This window comes from Aethalodelphis obliquidens, unplaced genomic scaffold, assembly GCF_003676395.1.
Source record: "Aethalodelphis obliquidens isolate GAN/ISIS:26980383/991018 unplaced genomic scaffold, ASM367639v1 scaffold44, whole genome shotgun sequence".
Classification (NCBI taxonomy): Eukaryota; Metazoa; Chordata; class Mammalia; order Artiodactyla; family Delphinidae; genus Aethalodelphis; species Aethalodelphis obliquidens.
Genome location: NW_020837988.1, coordinates 1780883 through 1794592, shown reverse-complemented (window position 1 = coordinate 1794592; position 13710 = coordinate 1780883). Strand labels below are relative to the sequence as shown.

General features: G+C 44.3%; 1 protein-coding gene across 2 annotated transcripts in view; it reads right to left on the bottom strand.

Annotated features, from left to right (window-relative positions):
- Positions 1-6110: 6110 nt before the first annotated feature.
- The window catches only part of GNA13 (G protein subunit alpha 13), a 41232-nt gene continuing 33632 nt past the window's right edge, over positions 6111-13710 (bottom strand). For both annotated transcript variants that reach the window (XM_027080469.1, XM_027080470.1), the window contains one exon: positions 6111-11641. In XM_027080469.1, the coding sequence (XP_026936270.1) occupies positions 11069-11641 (573 nt within the window). In that variant the 3' untranslated portion in view covers positions 6111-11068. The remainder of the gene's footprint in view (positions 11642-13710) is intronic.

Genomic DNA, 13710 nt, shown 5'->3' with positions numbered 1-13710 from the left:
CCTCCATGGGCACAGCCTGGTTTCCCCACGTCGGGAGCTCAGTGGATTGCAGCTCGTAGGGAAGAAGCCTTGAGGGTCACACGGGGGCCAGGAGGCCTCCCCGCCTCGGGCACATCCGGCCCCAATGCCCCACGCACCCTCCCCCAGAGTTTCTTCTACCTCCAGGCAGGTGACCCCGATGAGCTGGCCAGGAGGAAGCTGGTTGCTTCTGGGTAGCAGCTGCCCTCGCTCCCAGAAGGTCTAAGAGGACACAGAGGATGTCCTCAGTATTTCCACCGAGGTCACTGGTCGAGTGGGGTGTTGGATGTCTCCTTAGTGCTGAGACACTTCCTCTTTCGTTTGTGTCTCATTCATCCCCTCCCCCCCACCTTCTTGGAGACTGAAAAAGGGGAACGTGAAAGAAAAACTGTAAATTTCAGATGCAGCTCCAGCACGGAGACTGTGTGACCGTCTTCAGCAGAGGCCGGGGCAGTGGGTGGGGTGGCCAGGGTGGGAGTGGGATCGCGGCACCCTCCAGGGGTCCCGAGGTCACTGGACCCGGCCTTTCTTCCTCCCCTCCTGTTCACTTTCTTAGCTCCCACCCACGGAGTCCTCAATGCCACCCACAGGAGATCCTTGGGACCCCAATTCCTATTTTTCAGGGAGTGACGTTCTTAAAGTAAAAACCAAAGTCTGCGTTTGCTCATTTCACTGAGTTTACTATGTTCATTTGCAAGATAGATAGATATAGACACACATTTGTGTGTATATATGTGCGTGCATGCGCACGCACACAACACACACACACACACACACACACACACACACACAGATTGTGGCAGCTTTTTGGAAACTATCTGAGGCTCAGAAAATAACTTGCCTGACAAGACATCAAAGAACTACAGAAAGAGGCCACAGCGCCGAAGGCCGTGCTGACGGACTGCTTCGCAATTTGCAGTGAGACTGATGATAAGCATCTATTTGCTCCAGCAAGTTGAAGTAGAACTGTAACATTCTGTTTGTTCCGGGAAACAGTAACTGAAGTCACGAATCATAAATAATAAAAGTTAGAAAAATCCCCTTTTAACCTAATGGACTAAAAGATTTTAGTTTGCTTCTCATTTCTGCTAATGGCCTCTCTCCCTTGGCACTGACGGAGCTGGCCCATTACAGGCAAATCAAGCCTTGGTTTGCAAGTAGGACAGGATCCAGAAGATCATTTATAAGCTGGGTGTTTGGGATGCAGGATGTGTTTCCCCTAGAAACTGTCTTCCCAGAGTGCCTGGGTTCTCAGCGTCACTACACAGCCCAACCCCCGCTGTACCTGGGCTGTGAGTTTTTGAGGACAGGTTGTCTGCAGTGCAGGAGAGAGAAAACAAGTCAGCTCCTGATCTCCCCATAGAGCCCTGGCTCTGAGCACAGTTTAAACACAGGTTAACTTTCTTTTCCATCTTCCTAACTCCTTTGAGGCATCCAGGTCCCAGTGTCCTAATCTCCTGGATCACAGCATCCTCCCCAATCTGCCTTATCTGTTCTGGGCTGCTCTCCTGCTGGGGGGCTCTGAGACCTCAAACTCCCCACCTTTCCCCACCAATGCAGGAGACACGGGTTCGAGCCCTGGTCCGGGAAGATCCCACGTGTCATGGAGCAACTAAGCCCGTGCACCACAACAGCTGAAGCCCGCGTGCCCCAACTACTGAAGCCTGCGCGCCTAGAGCCCACGCTCCACAACAAGAGAAGCCACCGCGATGAGAAGCCTGTGCACTGCAACGAAGAGTAGCCCTCGCTCGCCGCAACTATAGAAAGCCCACGCCAGCAACAAAGACCCAACGCAGCCAAAAATAAATAAATAAATAAAATTTTTTAAAAATAAAAAATAAAACAGTTATCATTGAGACTTAAGCTAATGACATGTTAATGAATCATATATAGGGAAAACTGACTAGACAGAGCCATTAAAATTATTTACAGTGGCTGTGATAGCCTAGTAAGATTGGGGAGATTTTTTTTTCTTTTTATCAAAAGTTTTTGGTATTATATGGAGAAAGTTTATACCAAAAAAAGGTGTTAGACAGAAGATACTCAGGAGCTGCTGAATTCTTATCCCCTGCACTGATCACTGAAAACAAACAAAAAACAGGTCCTTCTTAGAGGGAAAAAAAGGCAGAAATCAAGCTGGATTGAAACCAATCCTGATGATGACTGTTATGGACTGAATATTTACATCCCCTCCAAGTTCATTTGTCAGAGCCCTAATCCCCATGTGATGGTATTTGGAGGTGAGACCTTCGGGAGGTGATTAGGTCATGAGGGTGGAGCCCTGATGAATGGATTAGTGCCCTTGGAAGAGGCCAGCTAAGTGAGGATAAGTCTGCAAACCAGAAGAGGGCTCTCCCTGGAACCTGATTCTGCTCAAACCCTGGTCTCTGACCCCCAGCCTCCCAAGCTCTAAGAAATGTATTTCTGTGGTTTGTAAGCCACCCAGTCTATGGTACTTTTTATAGCAGGCTGAACTACGATAATGACCATAAAATGAATGAATCTGACCTTCACACATCTGAACACTCCAGTGAGTTTTGGAGGCTATCAGATCCAGACTTTCAACACCTCAGAAAGACTAACAGCACACTCTTGAGTATCTATGGCCTGTTACAAGGACATTCCCTATGAGGAAAACAGTGCAGGAAAAAAATAACAACACACGGGCTGGGGGGGGGTCACTTTTCCAAAAACCTACTGAGTTCCCCTTAGGGTCCTCAAAGACACGTACTTAAAATTTTCCCCATAAAGTCCCTCTCTTTACTTTTTTTTTTTCAGGAAAATTTGAAGACCTTATCATAGGAATTTTGTATTATCATTATTATTTTTGGCCTCACCAAGTGGCTTGCGGGATCTTAGTTCCCCGGCCAAGGATTGAACCTACGCCCTCGACAGTGAAAGCCCCGAGTCCTAACCACTGGGTCACCAGGGAATTCCCGGAATTTTGTATTATAGACTATAATACTATATTACGCTATGAACAATTTTTGTTGCAAGTGGGAATATTCTAGAAGGCTTTCAAGAATCTGAAAGTAGTAAAGAACATGGAAACCATTGAGCTCAAGCTCCTTATTTCCCAGATAATTGGTCTAATCTTAAACTCCTTAAGTTAGTGACCGTGCACTCAAGGGCCACTTGTTCACACAGTAGGGACACGTTCTCTCCACCCCTCCTCGGGCTGGTTCCACTCAGGCTCCCGTCACAACTGGACTGTGAGTCTCCTAAGGAGGAGACCCTGTGTCGGTGCCTCTTGGGAACAGTCAGACGTGTCAGCCGGGCACACGGGGAGCTTAGCAAAAGCATCTGTGTAACAATGTCAGATTCGTGTCACTGTCGAGCAGAAGCATTAAGACGTGAATGTAAATCGCTCTACAGTAAGTGCCCTGGGAGAGGGGTAGGATGGGAGGCGCACACAGAGGAAGAAACTGCTCCAGCCTCGGGGTGGTAGTCATCCCGCCATCCTCCTCAGAGTGAGGCCTTAAAGGGTGAGCAGGACTTGGCCCATGGCCAAGAGAACCAGAGAGGCGAGACGTGGGGAAAACAGCTACCTAGTTCAGCTGGTGTGAAGGAAACTGGAAGGGCAGGCTGGCTGGAGAGGGAGGTTGACGCCTTGAATGTTGGACAGGTGTTTGAACATGATTCTGTTCCATGCACTTTGGAGAGGGCTATGCTGTCCAGTGTACCTGTGTTACACTGACGCTCATTATTGCCATAAAGTTGGGCATCCACCCTTGGTCTGGAATGTCATCCTCCTTTACATTGATTTATAGCATCTTCCCCCAAACTATCACCTGCTGCAGAAATGCGAGGGCAGCCTGGACAATGCTAGCTCGAATGTGGAATTTCATCAGTACTGCTGAGCCCTGGGTGCTGTGACGCTCTTCCTTTTGGGATAAAGTTTCGATATACTCATTCTGGCCTTAAATGAAACCAGTGATTTAAATCTCCAAGTCGACAATCACTGGGATTTTCCATGGAGAATAATAGAAAAAGAAAACAACTCTACTTTTCCTCTCCCGAGGTCAGTGGTGTTTGACCTCGTGGCATCTTAAGAGTTAAGTCTCTCTTCTTCCACGTTTGACGGGGGAGGAAAATCAAGCCCCAAGTCTAGAGCGGCCGTGGACTTAATTACAAAAGAATGATCGACTTTTAAAAAGACTTTGTTGCTTGTTTTCCTATCATGTACCTTCACGGGGAAAAGATAAATCAACACACTCCTCCACTCAGTATAAATGTTCACTCTGGACATAACTTCCCTCTGTATCCTTGGGGCCAGCACAGAAGATTAACCCTCTGCCCTGAAGAGTTACTTTGTATGGAACCCTTGTCTGAGCCCTTTGTCATCTTGGTGGCCTCGGAAAATGGACGCTCGGGAAGTGTAGGTGACAGTGCTCGGCAGATACCCCTTCCTCTAGCTGCGATGCTGTATTCCAGGGGCCCCGCTCACTTCTGAGGGAAAGTTACAATGTGTCTTTTAAAACAATGCCCAAGTCATTCCTTTTCTGAGGATTTGCCAAATTTCTCGTCACCAAACAAACCTCTGGTTTAACCTATGAACTGCGGGTTTCCTGCATTCTCAAGAGACCAAAGGCTCTTTTCTCTTTCAACAACCCACATTGTGGGCAACGGAACAGGTCATTTTGAGAGCATCTCATGCCAAGGCTCTGTGATGGGGCCCAGCACTTCAGTGGACAATAGTTTTTTAGCTGTTTCCGCCGACAAATCAATATTCTCTCGTTCTAACAATAGCCTAAGAAAAGGTTTTTTTTTTTTTTTTTTTTTTTGGTAAAGACTTCTTGGTTTCCTTTGGGGGATTCAAATGCTCAAGTGAGTTTAGTTTCCATTTTAAAAGATCTTAAGTCGAACGAAGGCTAATTTAATGACCTGTTTCCAATCTAGAAATTTGTAGGTATTTGTAGATTTGTAAATATCTCTAAGCCCCAATTTTTCTATCTCACTTTTTCTTGGGACAAATAGTGAAATCTCACTGTAAAGGTCAGGACTTGGACACAATTTTTATTTTGCCAGAAAGGCCTGGAAGCAACCAGTCCTGGATTACAGCCATCACCACTGAACATTTATTCACACCTGCTTTGCAATTCTGATTGTGGGAAAAGGCCCTTCATTCTGCTTTGGGGAAGAAAAGTACATGCTCAGCTTCCCATAAACGCCACTTAAAGAAAAGGTATAAACATACCAAAAGTTATTCAACAACTTCTAATTCGGCTGAAGTTGCAAAGGGAAAAGACGAGTGACATGATTTCACGAGAGTGGTAATTTTACCCCTGTGGTCCCCACACACAGAATCCACTCTGATCACAAGGGAGATACCAGGCTGATCCCAACGGACGGACAACCTACAAAATACCTGACCTCCTCCTCAAAACAGCCGAGGTCATCAAAAACAAGGAAAGCCTGGGCAACTGTAATAGCTGAGAGGAGCTCAGACAGACAGGACAAATCAGTGTAAGACGGTGTCCTGGAGGGATTCTGGAACAGAAAGGGGCAACAGGGAAGAACTAAGGAAACCTGAATACAGTATGGGCTTAAGGATAAATTACCAATATTGGTTCATTAATTTTGAACCAATATGGTGAATTAGTATGATGCAAGATGGTAAATGGGGAAACTATTGCCAACAGTGTGGAGTACAGGGAAACTACTATCTTTGGAATTTTTCTGTAAATCATCATCTTGAAGCTTCTTGAAACAAGGAGTGTAACATGTTGGTTTGTTTTTAAAACGCTATTTTGATGACAAAAGACATAGCAGCATTACTCCTGCAGGTGGACAAACCGTGAGCCCAGAGACACCCTAGGGCAATTTCAGCGATTTTAAGAGGAGCAGAGAGAAGAGTGGGGTGTTCCCCATTCCCACATCAAAACAAGTGTTTGGGAACGTTCTTGAAGCCCGCATCTCCGTCTTCAGTGAGGAAATGTTTACAGACTAGTATTAAGTCAAAGTATCGCTGGAGATCTGACAAAAGAGCGATTTTTGTGCTTTCAGTCACTGGGTGAAACCTCTGCTTTCAAATATTAAGTGTCTGCTTTACACTTGACATTTAATCAGATTTAAATAACATCATAGTATGGAATAGTTTATAAATGTTTATTAAACGTCCGTAATTTTTACAAAGCAAATATTAATAGCAAGAGGCAAAATTTTTGCAAAATATGTACAAAAGTAAAAAGCCTGGATGACTAGCAACTCATTTTATCAAATCAAACCATTCTTTCCACTTTCAGACCTCCTGTAGAAATAATTTATTGCCAATCCTGAACTAAAGCACTGACAGAAAAAAAATTTACAACAGTATCAGATAATGTGCTCAGTTCTGGGAAAGTTATAAAAAGATATATGTATAAAAAATCCTAAGCCACAAATACTTTCATACAGAGCTAATACAAATCATGTTTTGTTAGGTACAGTATCTATGAGGTTGTTATGAAATAGACTTTTTGATAAGGCTTCCGTGGTAAATGAGCTCCACCTTTAGACTAGTAAAGCCATTTAAACATTTTGCGATTCTGCTTTCAAGTAAGAGGTAAAGAAAGGGTAAATGGTATCGTCTGTTGCACTGTTACATATACTTTCCAAGAATTAACCCCTACCTGCCCCCTGTTTTTTTCCCTAGAGCCATCAAATAGGCATGATTTGAGAACAAATGCAGCCCTTTTACTATGGCAAGAAATATTATAAACGAGCTTTCCAAAGACAAACCCAAATCAGAGAACAAGTAAGTAGCATACTTCTACCATGACCGTCACTGACTGATGATGTAGGCGTACTGGGTCCCTACTTCCATCCTTCTGGACATTTTCATTATCAAAGGTAATGTGGTTTTGGAAAGGTCGCAGAATCTCTCATCAACCCAGAAATGACTGCCCTATCATTAACACTTTGTTCCATACGAGCTCTGGCATTTGAAATCAGATGGTTAGACCTAGATGTCACAAGAATGAACAGAGTTATTTAAATGCTAACTATACATTCAAGTACAGACATAAGAATGCTAGTGGCACAAACACTGGTACTTCAGATTATGTTAATAATCACTTATCAGCCTAAGGTGAGTATCAACTCAATGGTACTTGAAAAGGCCATAAAGTTCAACTTGTTTAAAATGGTCCGGCTTAGACTTATACTTTAATCTCTCTATAAATTTATTAAGCCCTAACCTCGTACCATAAAATAATGGGTATGTGCTATCACGTGCTTTATTTGGAACAGGGGGACATGTACACACCGCTCACGTACAAGTCCCTCCCTTCCTCATGTTTACTACACTGAAGAGCCAACCTGTGTCCTATCACTAAAAAAAAGAAAAAAAAAAAACAGTACTTTTTGTCCAGCAGCACAAACACATGGACAGATCATCTGTAATTAATGTAACTTTATGTACTGAAATGATGGGAAAGAGAGATAAAGTCAGATTTCCAACTGAAAAAAGACATGCAAAATTTATTCTCGATCCCTCAATTAAAACTAAAAGAAATGAAAAGGTAACAGAGTGACTGTCTCTAGATTTATTAGGGAGTTTATTACAAATGTTTGACTGAGCTTTACAGGCATGATTTCATGGATTCAAACAAGAAATTAAGAGTTAACACTGGTATTTAGCCTTCTCATTACATATACAGAAATAACATTGCTACAAATTGCAATGAAGAGAATCTTGTTTCAAATGGCTTGGTTTGGGGTTTTGTCTAAATGTATCATTATATAATGAAAGCACCAATTTGAGGGTTTCTCAAATAGTGATTTGAGTTTCAGAACATAACAGAACAGAACTTGGTAACTTTATTCTTCACATAAATAAGGCATAACACCGGATATGTGTACTAATGCTGAAAATACATTTTACCAAAAGCATAAATACAAGTATTGGGGTATACCTTGGAAGTTCAGATTTACTCATTCCCGCTTACAAACAATTCTGGGGCATATGATTTTTGTGAGTCTGAACCAACACTGCTAATCACTTCTGGTATTAAGGGAATCTTCCTTTCTTCTACGTTATACTGACCACTGCCAACAAATGAACAGGACCTCGCTCGACAACCTCGCTTGGGAGTTTAACCAGAGGACCTTCACCTTGTAAAATACACGCCAGTGCAGCTTCAAACCAAACCAAACAGCCAAACCATGTTCACTCCACGATGCCTTCTTTGGTCGCTGCTGTGATCTAGCTGTCAAATGCCCTTTCCAGACAATACAATTGAGAAGAAGATTTCAATGCGATGTATTTGGCAGCAAGCAATGATACGGGTTATTAAAAATATCTGACAGAGGCATTACATTATTGGGATCTTCAGAAAAACGTCTGACAATACCTCTTCCCTATAAGATAATCAAGGCAAAACTCTGTGCTGTTCTTTGATTTATAAGGCAACTCTGTATACTATAAATTTCTTCAAGATCAGTGAAGACACTTGTGTGACATTTCTTAAGAATTAATAAGCAAGAAGACACTCAGACTTAAGAGGAGAATGTAATAGAGAATTGGGCACATTTTATTCCAAATCATAACCATGAAGACTTAGAAAATCAAACACACTGAACAGCTTTAAATCCAACTTACATTTTTAGAGACTGGGGGGACACCGGCATAGGGCAAAACTATGAGCTCCCTTTCAGCTTTGTCACTGAATCTCATCTCCCTCTTCACACAGTGGTGTTTCAAAAGGGTCTGGTTTTCATGCTGTAAGTATAGGACTCCTTCAAACGGTTTAAAAGTACAGTATATAAAACATGCGGACTAAAGCCTTCAGATTGGAACTTAAAGTTCCACTGAGTGTCTAAACCAGCCTGCCATTAAATGTAAGTAATTTACTGCCTCAAAATATAGGCTAGGTTTTATTTTAAAAGAAAGCTGACTTTGAGACTTCACACACGTCAGGAAAGGAAATCTCAAATGCCCAAAGTAATATCCTATCTATCTGGTGTTTTAACATTTCTCTGTGGTAGTCAAAATGGTGCTTGTCAGGCAGTATTTATGGTTCATATATTTCAGATCTGAAATATAACTTAACTGAGAGTAACCTTCCTCTTTATACATACACTGGAGTGAAATGATGCTTTGGCCATTCGACAGGACCATTTGCTGAATTTACACACAGACCTTCCACCCAAAGTCTCCACGTTACTGTGCATATGCTCAGATACTCCTCGGCCCTGAAATGGTTCTAACTCTGTGGATTAAACAATGCACTCTTTTTGGTAAGAAGCACTATAGATACAGAACTATTCTGATGTGCGTGAACGCTGCTGTACTATGGACGCCTGCATCAGGATGTAGGGCTACATGTCAATAGCTCAGGTGTCAACCAAGACACGAAAACACGGGCAGTTATGGGGGTAGTGATGGTGGAGTTTCAAATGCAAGAGAAGTCAGGTACATTGAGAACAATCCCTGGTCAGTTCACTGCAAAGCCCTATTCTTACTAGACAGCAAGACAGACCCAGAGCCACTGTCTTAGAAAGGCTGGGTGATCCAGAATGTTGACCAATCTTTCAAGGACTTTCTAGCCAATAAAATACCTGAGAACACAGTCAGCTATACAGTAAAGTGAAAGATATCACGGTCTTAATCACAATTTTCAGGAAAGGAAGAAAAGCCATCAGACTTTCCAAACTGTCACCAGTCTTGTACATCTGTTTCTCTAATCCAATTCTGACACTACGCATAACCTACAGGGCAGTATTTTTAGTACTGCAAACCAGCCACTCTGATGAGTTCACTATGAATGTATCTGTAATTGCAAAGCTACTTCATGGGTACGTTTTAATTTGGTAAGTGGTGGAGGAGGTCAAATGTAATCACCTTTCAGTATGAACTAAAAAAATTACTACTTATTCTTGAAAGTATCCTTGAAACCTTCAAAATGTACCTCAAGAAAGCTGGCATTTCGTAAACAATGATGTTGCAAACACACACACTCTTTCAGAGACACACCAAGAATGAGTAAGAATCTCAAATAGAAGTGAATGGTGTGGCAGGAAAATACTGCCCTTGGCAAGCTCCAAAAAACAAAGAAAAGCCCATAAATGCCACCGTCTGGAGTTGATGGGAACAGACAGGAGAGCGAAGGGACAATGTTTGTGATGGTGCAGCAGTGATCCCACCGTAAGGACCCACATCAGCTGAGACAGGATTTCAAAGTCTGAGAGTAAAACACATAATATTCTTGGGCAAGGGTGTATTTATTTAGGACGTTCTGTTATCAGGTTCTCGCACGTTTTTAGCTGCTGCTATGGCCAGAAGGTTTCCCGTATAGCACACTGATTACATGATATTTAAATATGAAAAGGGCAAATAACATTTCACTCATGACTTTTAATCAAAACACTACGGATGGCATGCGCCTGCCTTGTGCTCCCCTGGACCATTTGTGAGCGTTCATTACCATCAGACCAGAGATCCTCATGTAAACTTTAAACACACCAGAATATTGCCTTCAGAAACCACAGAAATCTAAAAAACAAAACAACTGCTGTGTCTATAAGCAATCAGAAAACCGTGAAGGCTGAATCTGGGTGAAGCTACAGAACGCCATTCCTTAGATCACACATTTTCCAGTGGCCCTTTCAAAACAGGTCACCATAAAGCTGGGCACAAGTGTGGCTGCTACCTGCAGGGCGAACAAAAGGTATCTTACTCGTTCTAGAACTGAACATTCTCCACCTCAGGCCTACAAATATTAAGGACACCTTCTATACTTGGCACTACAGGAGAATTCATTTTGAAAAGTGGAAGAATTTAAAGCCTGAGGGATGCCTTGTCTGAGGTCTGGCAGGAAATGACTCCACTCCAATGGAAGCCGGAGTGAAAGAGATCAAAGCCAAGCCTCAGCAGATATTGGCCCCGTGTTACTCAGCGGCTCTCAGCCACAACCAAAGGCCGCAGAAGAACGACTAAGATTTCCAAGAAGTTAAACACAGAATCAAGATTTTTCTAATTCCTGTTGTAAACTTCTATTTTAAAGACACAAAACAAACCGAAAACAATCAAAAAGACAAAAAGGTACGAAGACAGCGAGTCTTCTGTACGTCACTGGAGCATGAGCTGCTTGAGGTTGTCGTGAAGGATGGTGTCCTTCACGTCACGGAAGACGAGGCGGATGTTCTCCGTGTTGATGGCTGTGGTGAAGTGGTGGTACAGGGGCTTCTGCTGCTGGTCCCGCCGCTTGTTCCGGAAACACTCCACCAGGAATTTTTGGACGTCTCTTAAGCAGTGGGGATCCCCTTCGAATTCTAAGAAATAGTCTTTGATGCTCACAATTTGCACTTTCTCCTCAAGCAAATCTGTCTTGTTCAAGAAGAGAATTATGGAGACGTTGCTGAAAACCCGGTTATTGACGATGGTTTCAAAAATGTTCAGAGACTCTGTCAGGCGATTGGTCAGACGATCTTCCATAAGCACCTGGTCAAACTCACTTGAGGAAACAAGGAAAAGTATTGATGTCACGCTGTCGAAGCATTCAAACCAACGTTTTCTTTCTGATCTCTGACCACCTACATCAACCATTTTGAAAGGGACATTTTTAATTTCAAAGTCGTACTCGTGAATGCCTTTGGTGGGTCTTCTGGCTAGCAGAATGTCTTGCTGTGATGGAATGTAATCCTGGAAAAGAAAAAAAATGGTTTCCTACTCAGTAATCCAGGAGTAATGAGAATATTTAATGTACTACTAACTGGGCTAGCGAATGGATACGTAAACAAAAGTATCTTTTAAATGACAATCCCCTGGTAACATTAAAGCATCAATGCTATTCTGATTCTCATCATAAAACAGCAAGATACGCTGCAATGTTAGCGTCCGCACTGGTTCGAAATTCGCCGCAAATGAAGGCGCCTATGATTTTTTCAGCCTGCCGGACGACCCGAGTGTCCGTCCACGCGTGACGCCCACCGTGCCAGCAGCCGCCTGCCGCTGCGTGTCCACGGCCACGGTCACGGCTCCTCGCCCCTCCGTCAACAGCGGCGGGGCCCCAAGTCAAGGTTCTCCGCCCCCTGCGGCCCCTGCTCTGCGCCCCTGCCTGCAGGACCGACAGCTCTACCCGGGTCGCCTATGTTCTCACTGCTGCAACGCGGTCTCTGCTCTGCACCCTTGACCGAGCTCACTCTGCGGGGCTTCCCAGCTGTTGGCGGGGGGCCGTCTCCGTGGCAGGGCCCCAGCTTTTCCCCTCTGCCGGCACCCGTGCCCGGACACAGCGGTGCCTCGGAGGGAGGGTCTACACCAAGACCCTGGACAGATGGATGGACGTACGGACGGAAGCTGCTGGCCTCCCGAGCCCCTGGCTGTGGCCGACAGTGAGTGCCCCTGGGCGGTGAAACTGGTTCTTTCTTCTCAGCTTAGTATTTTTCCAGAACTTTGATGGAGCTTTTGGACAATACTGAACAGGAAGGCTTTAAATGCTCATCACCAAGGTCACAATTTTTTTAAATCAAGGCAAGGTTTTAAAACAATGCCAACTGTTACTCACAGTGCTGCATTTTATACCTTTCCAAATACTATGATTTTGAAATTTCATTACAGTGTGAATACTTATCTCCTTAAAATAGTGTAGCTAAGAATCAAAAAAAAAAACAAAAAACAGAAAAAACCCAGCAGTTCTCAGTTGTCTGCAACCCACAGCGATGTATAAAGTGCCCACAGGGCTCTAATGAGACACGCTGGGGCTCGCACGTGTACCCCAGCTCCCGCAGACGCACGCGCACCTGCCTCGTCTGTAAGCAGCACCACCCCGATTCTCTGCCCGGCCCCGGCTTTCGGCTGACACTTAATCATGAACTGTTTCACATGCTGACACGGTTGTATTTCATTTTAAAAGAGCATAACATATATCAAATGGATCAATGTGCTATCATTTACATAAATATTCCCCTACTAGTGGTCATTTAGGTTGGTTCCAATTTTTTGCTTAATATAAATGCTGCAGTTAAAATTCTCATGCACATCCTTCTTCCCCCCCTTTTGGGCTCTTTCCTGAAACTGAATAACCAGGAATAAGATGGTGATGCAGTCAAGGCTCGTGAAGATTTTCATGACTGGGACCTAACGTCCACCTGCTCTCCAGAAAGGTGCGGCCGGTTCACGGCACTCGTGCGTGCCAGCCGCCTCAGAAACAGGCCAGCCCCGAGGGGCAATTTTTAATTTTCTAATTTCATAAAAATAAAAAGTCCTTTATTATTGCCTTAGTTAGGCGCTCAGGGCTAATTCACATAGAGCGCAAACACAGGACGAGGTAATCAAGTGCTCAAGGGTCTGGCAGAGCCACGGGGATTAGGACTGTGGATGCTACAGCCAGCTGCCCACAGACCACCTGGGTGACCTGCGACAAGTCATCACTTAACCTCTCTGCGTCTCAGTTTTCTCACCTGTGAAAAACACAGACAACAGCACCCACGGGGTGCTGTGAGGACTAAACACGGCAAGTGGGTGAAGCGCTTAGGAACCGGGTTCGGCACACAGCCGTGTGTTACTGTCTAGCGGTTCCCACTGTCACCACTGCTGCCAAGAGAGGGAAACCAAGGCAGCAACGGCCCCCCTACCTGTGCGCACCTGACAGCCCTCCACGGATGCAGCCTCTTCAGTCCCAACACTCACCGTCTTCGTCCCCAGCCCCGTCCACCAGGACGCTCTCCTGCCCACGTCCTGCCCCGCCCGCACCCCAAGCCTGCCTCTCACGG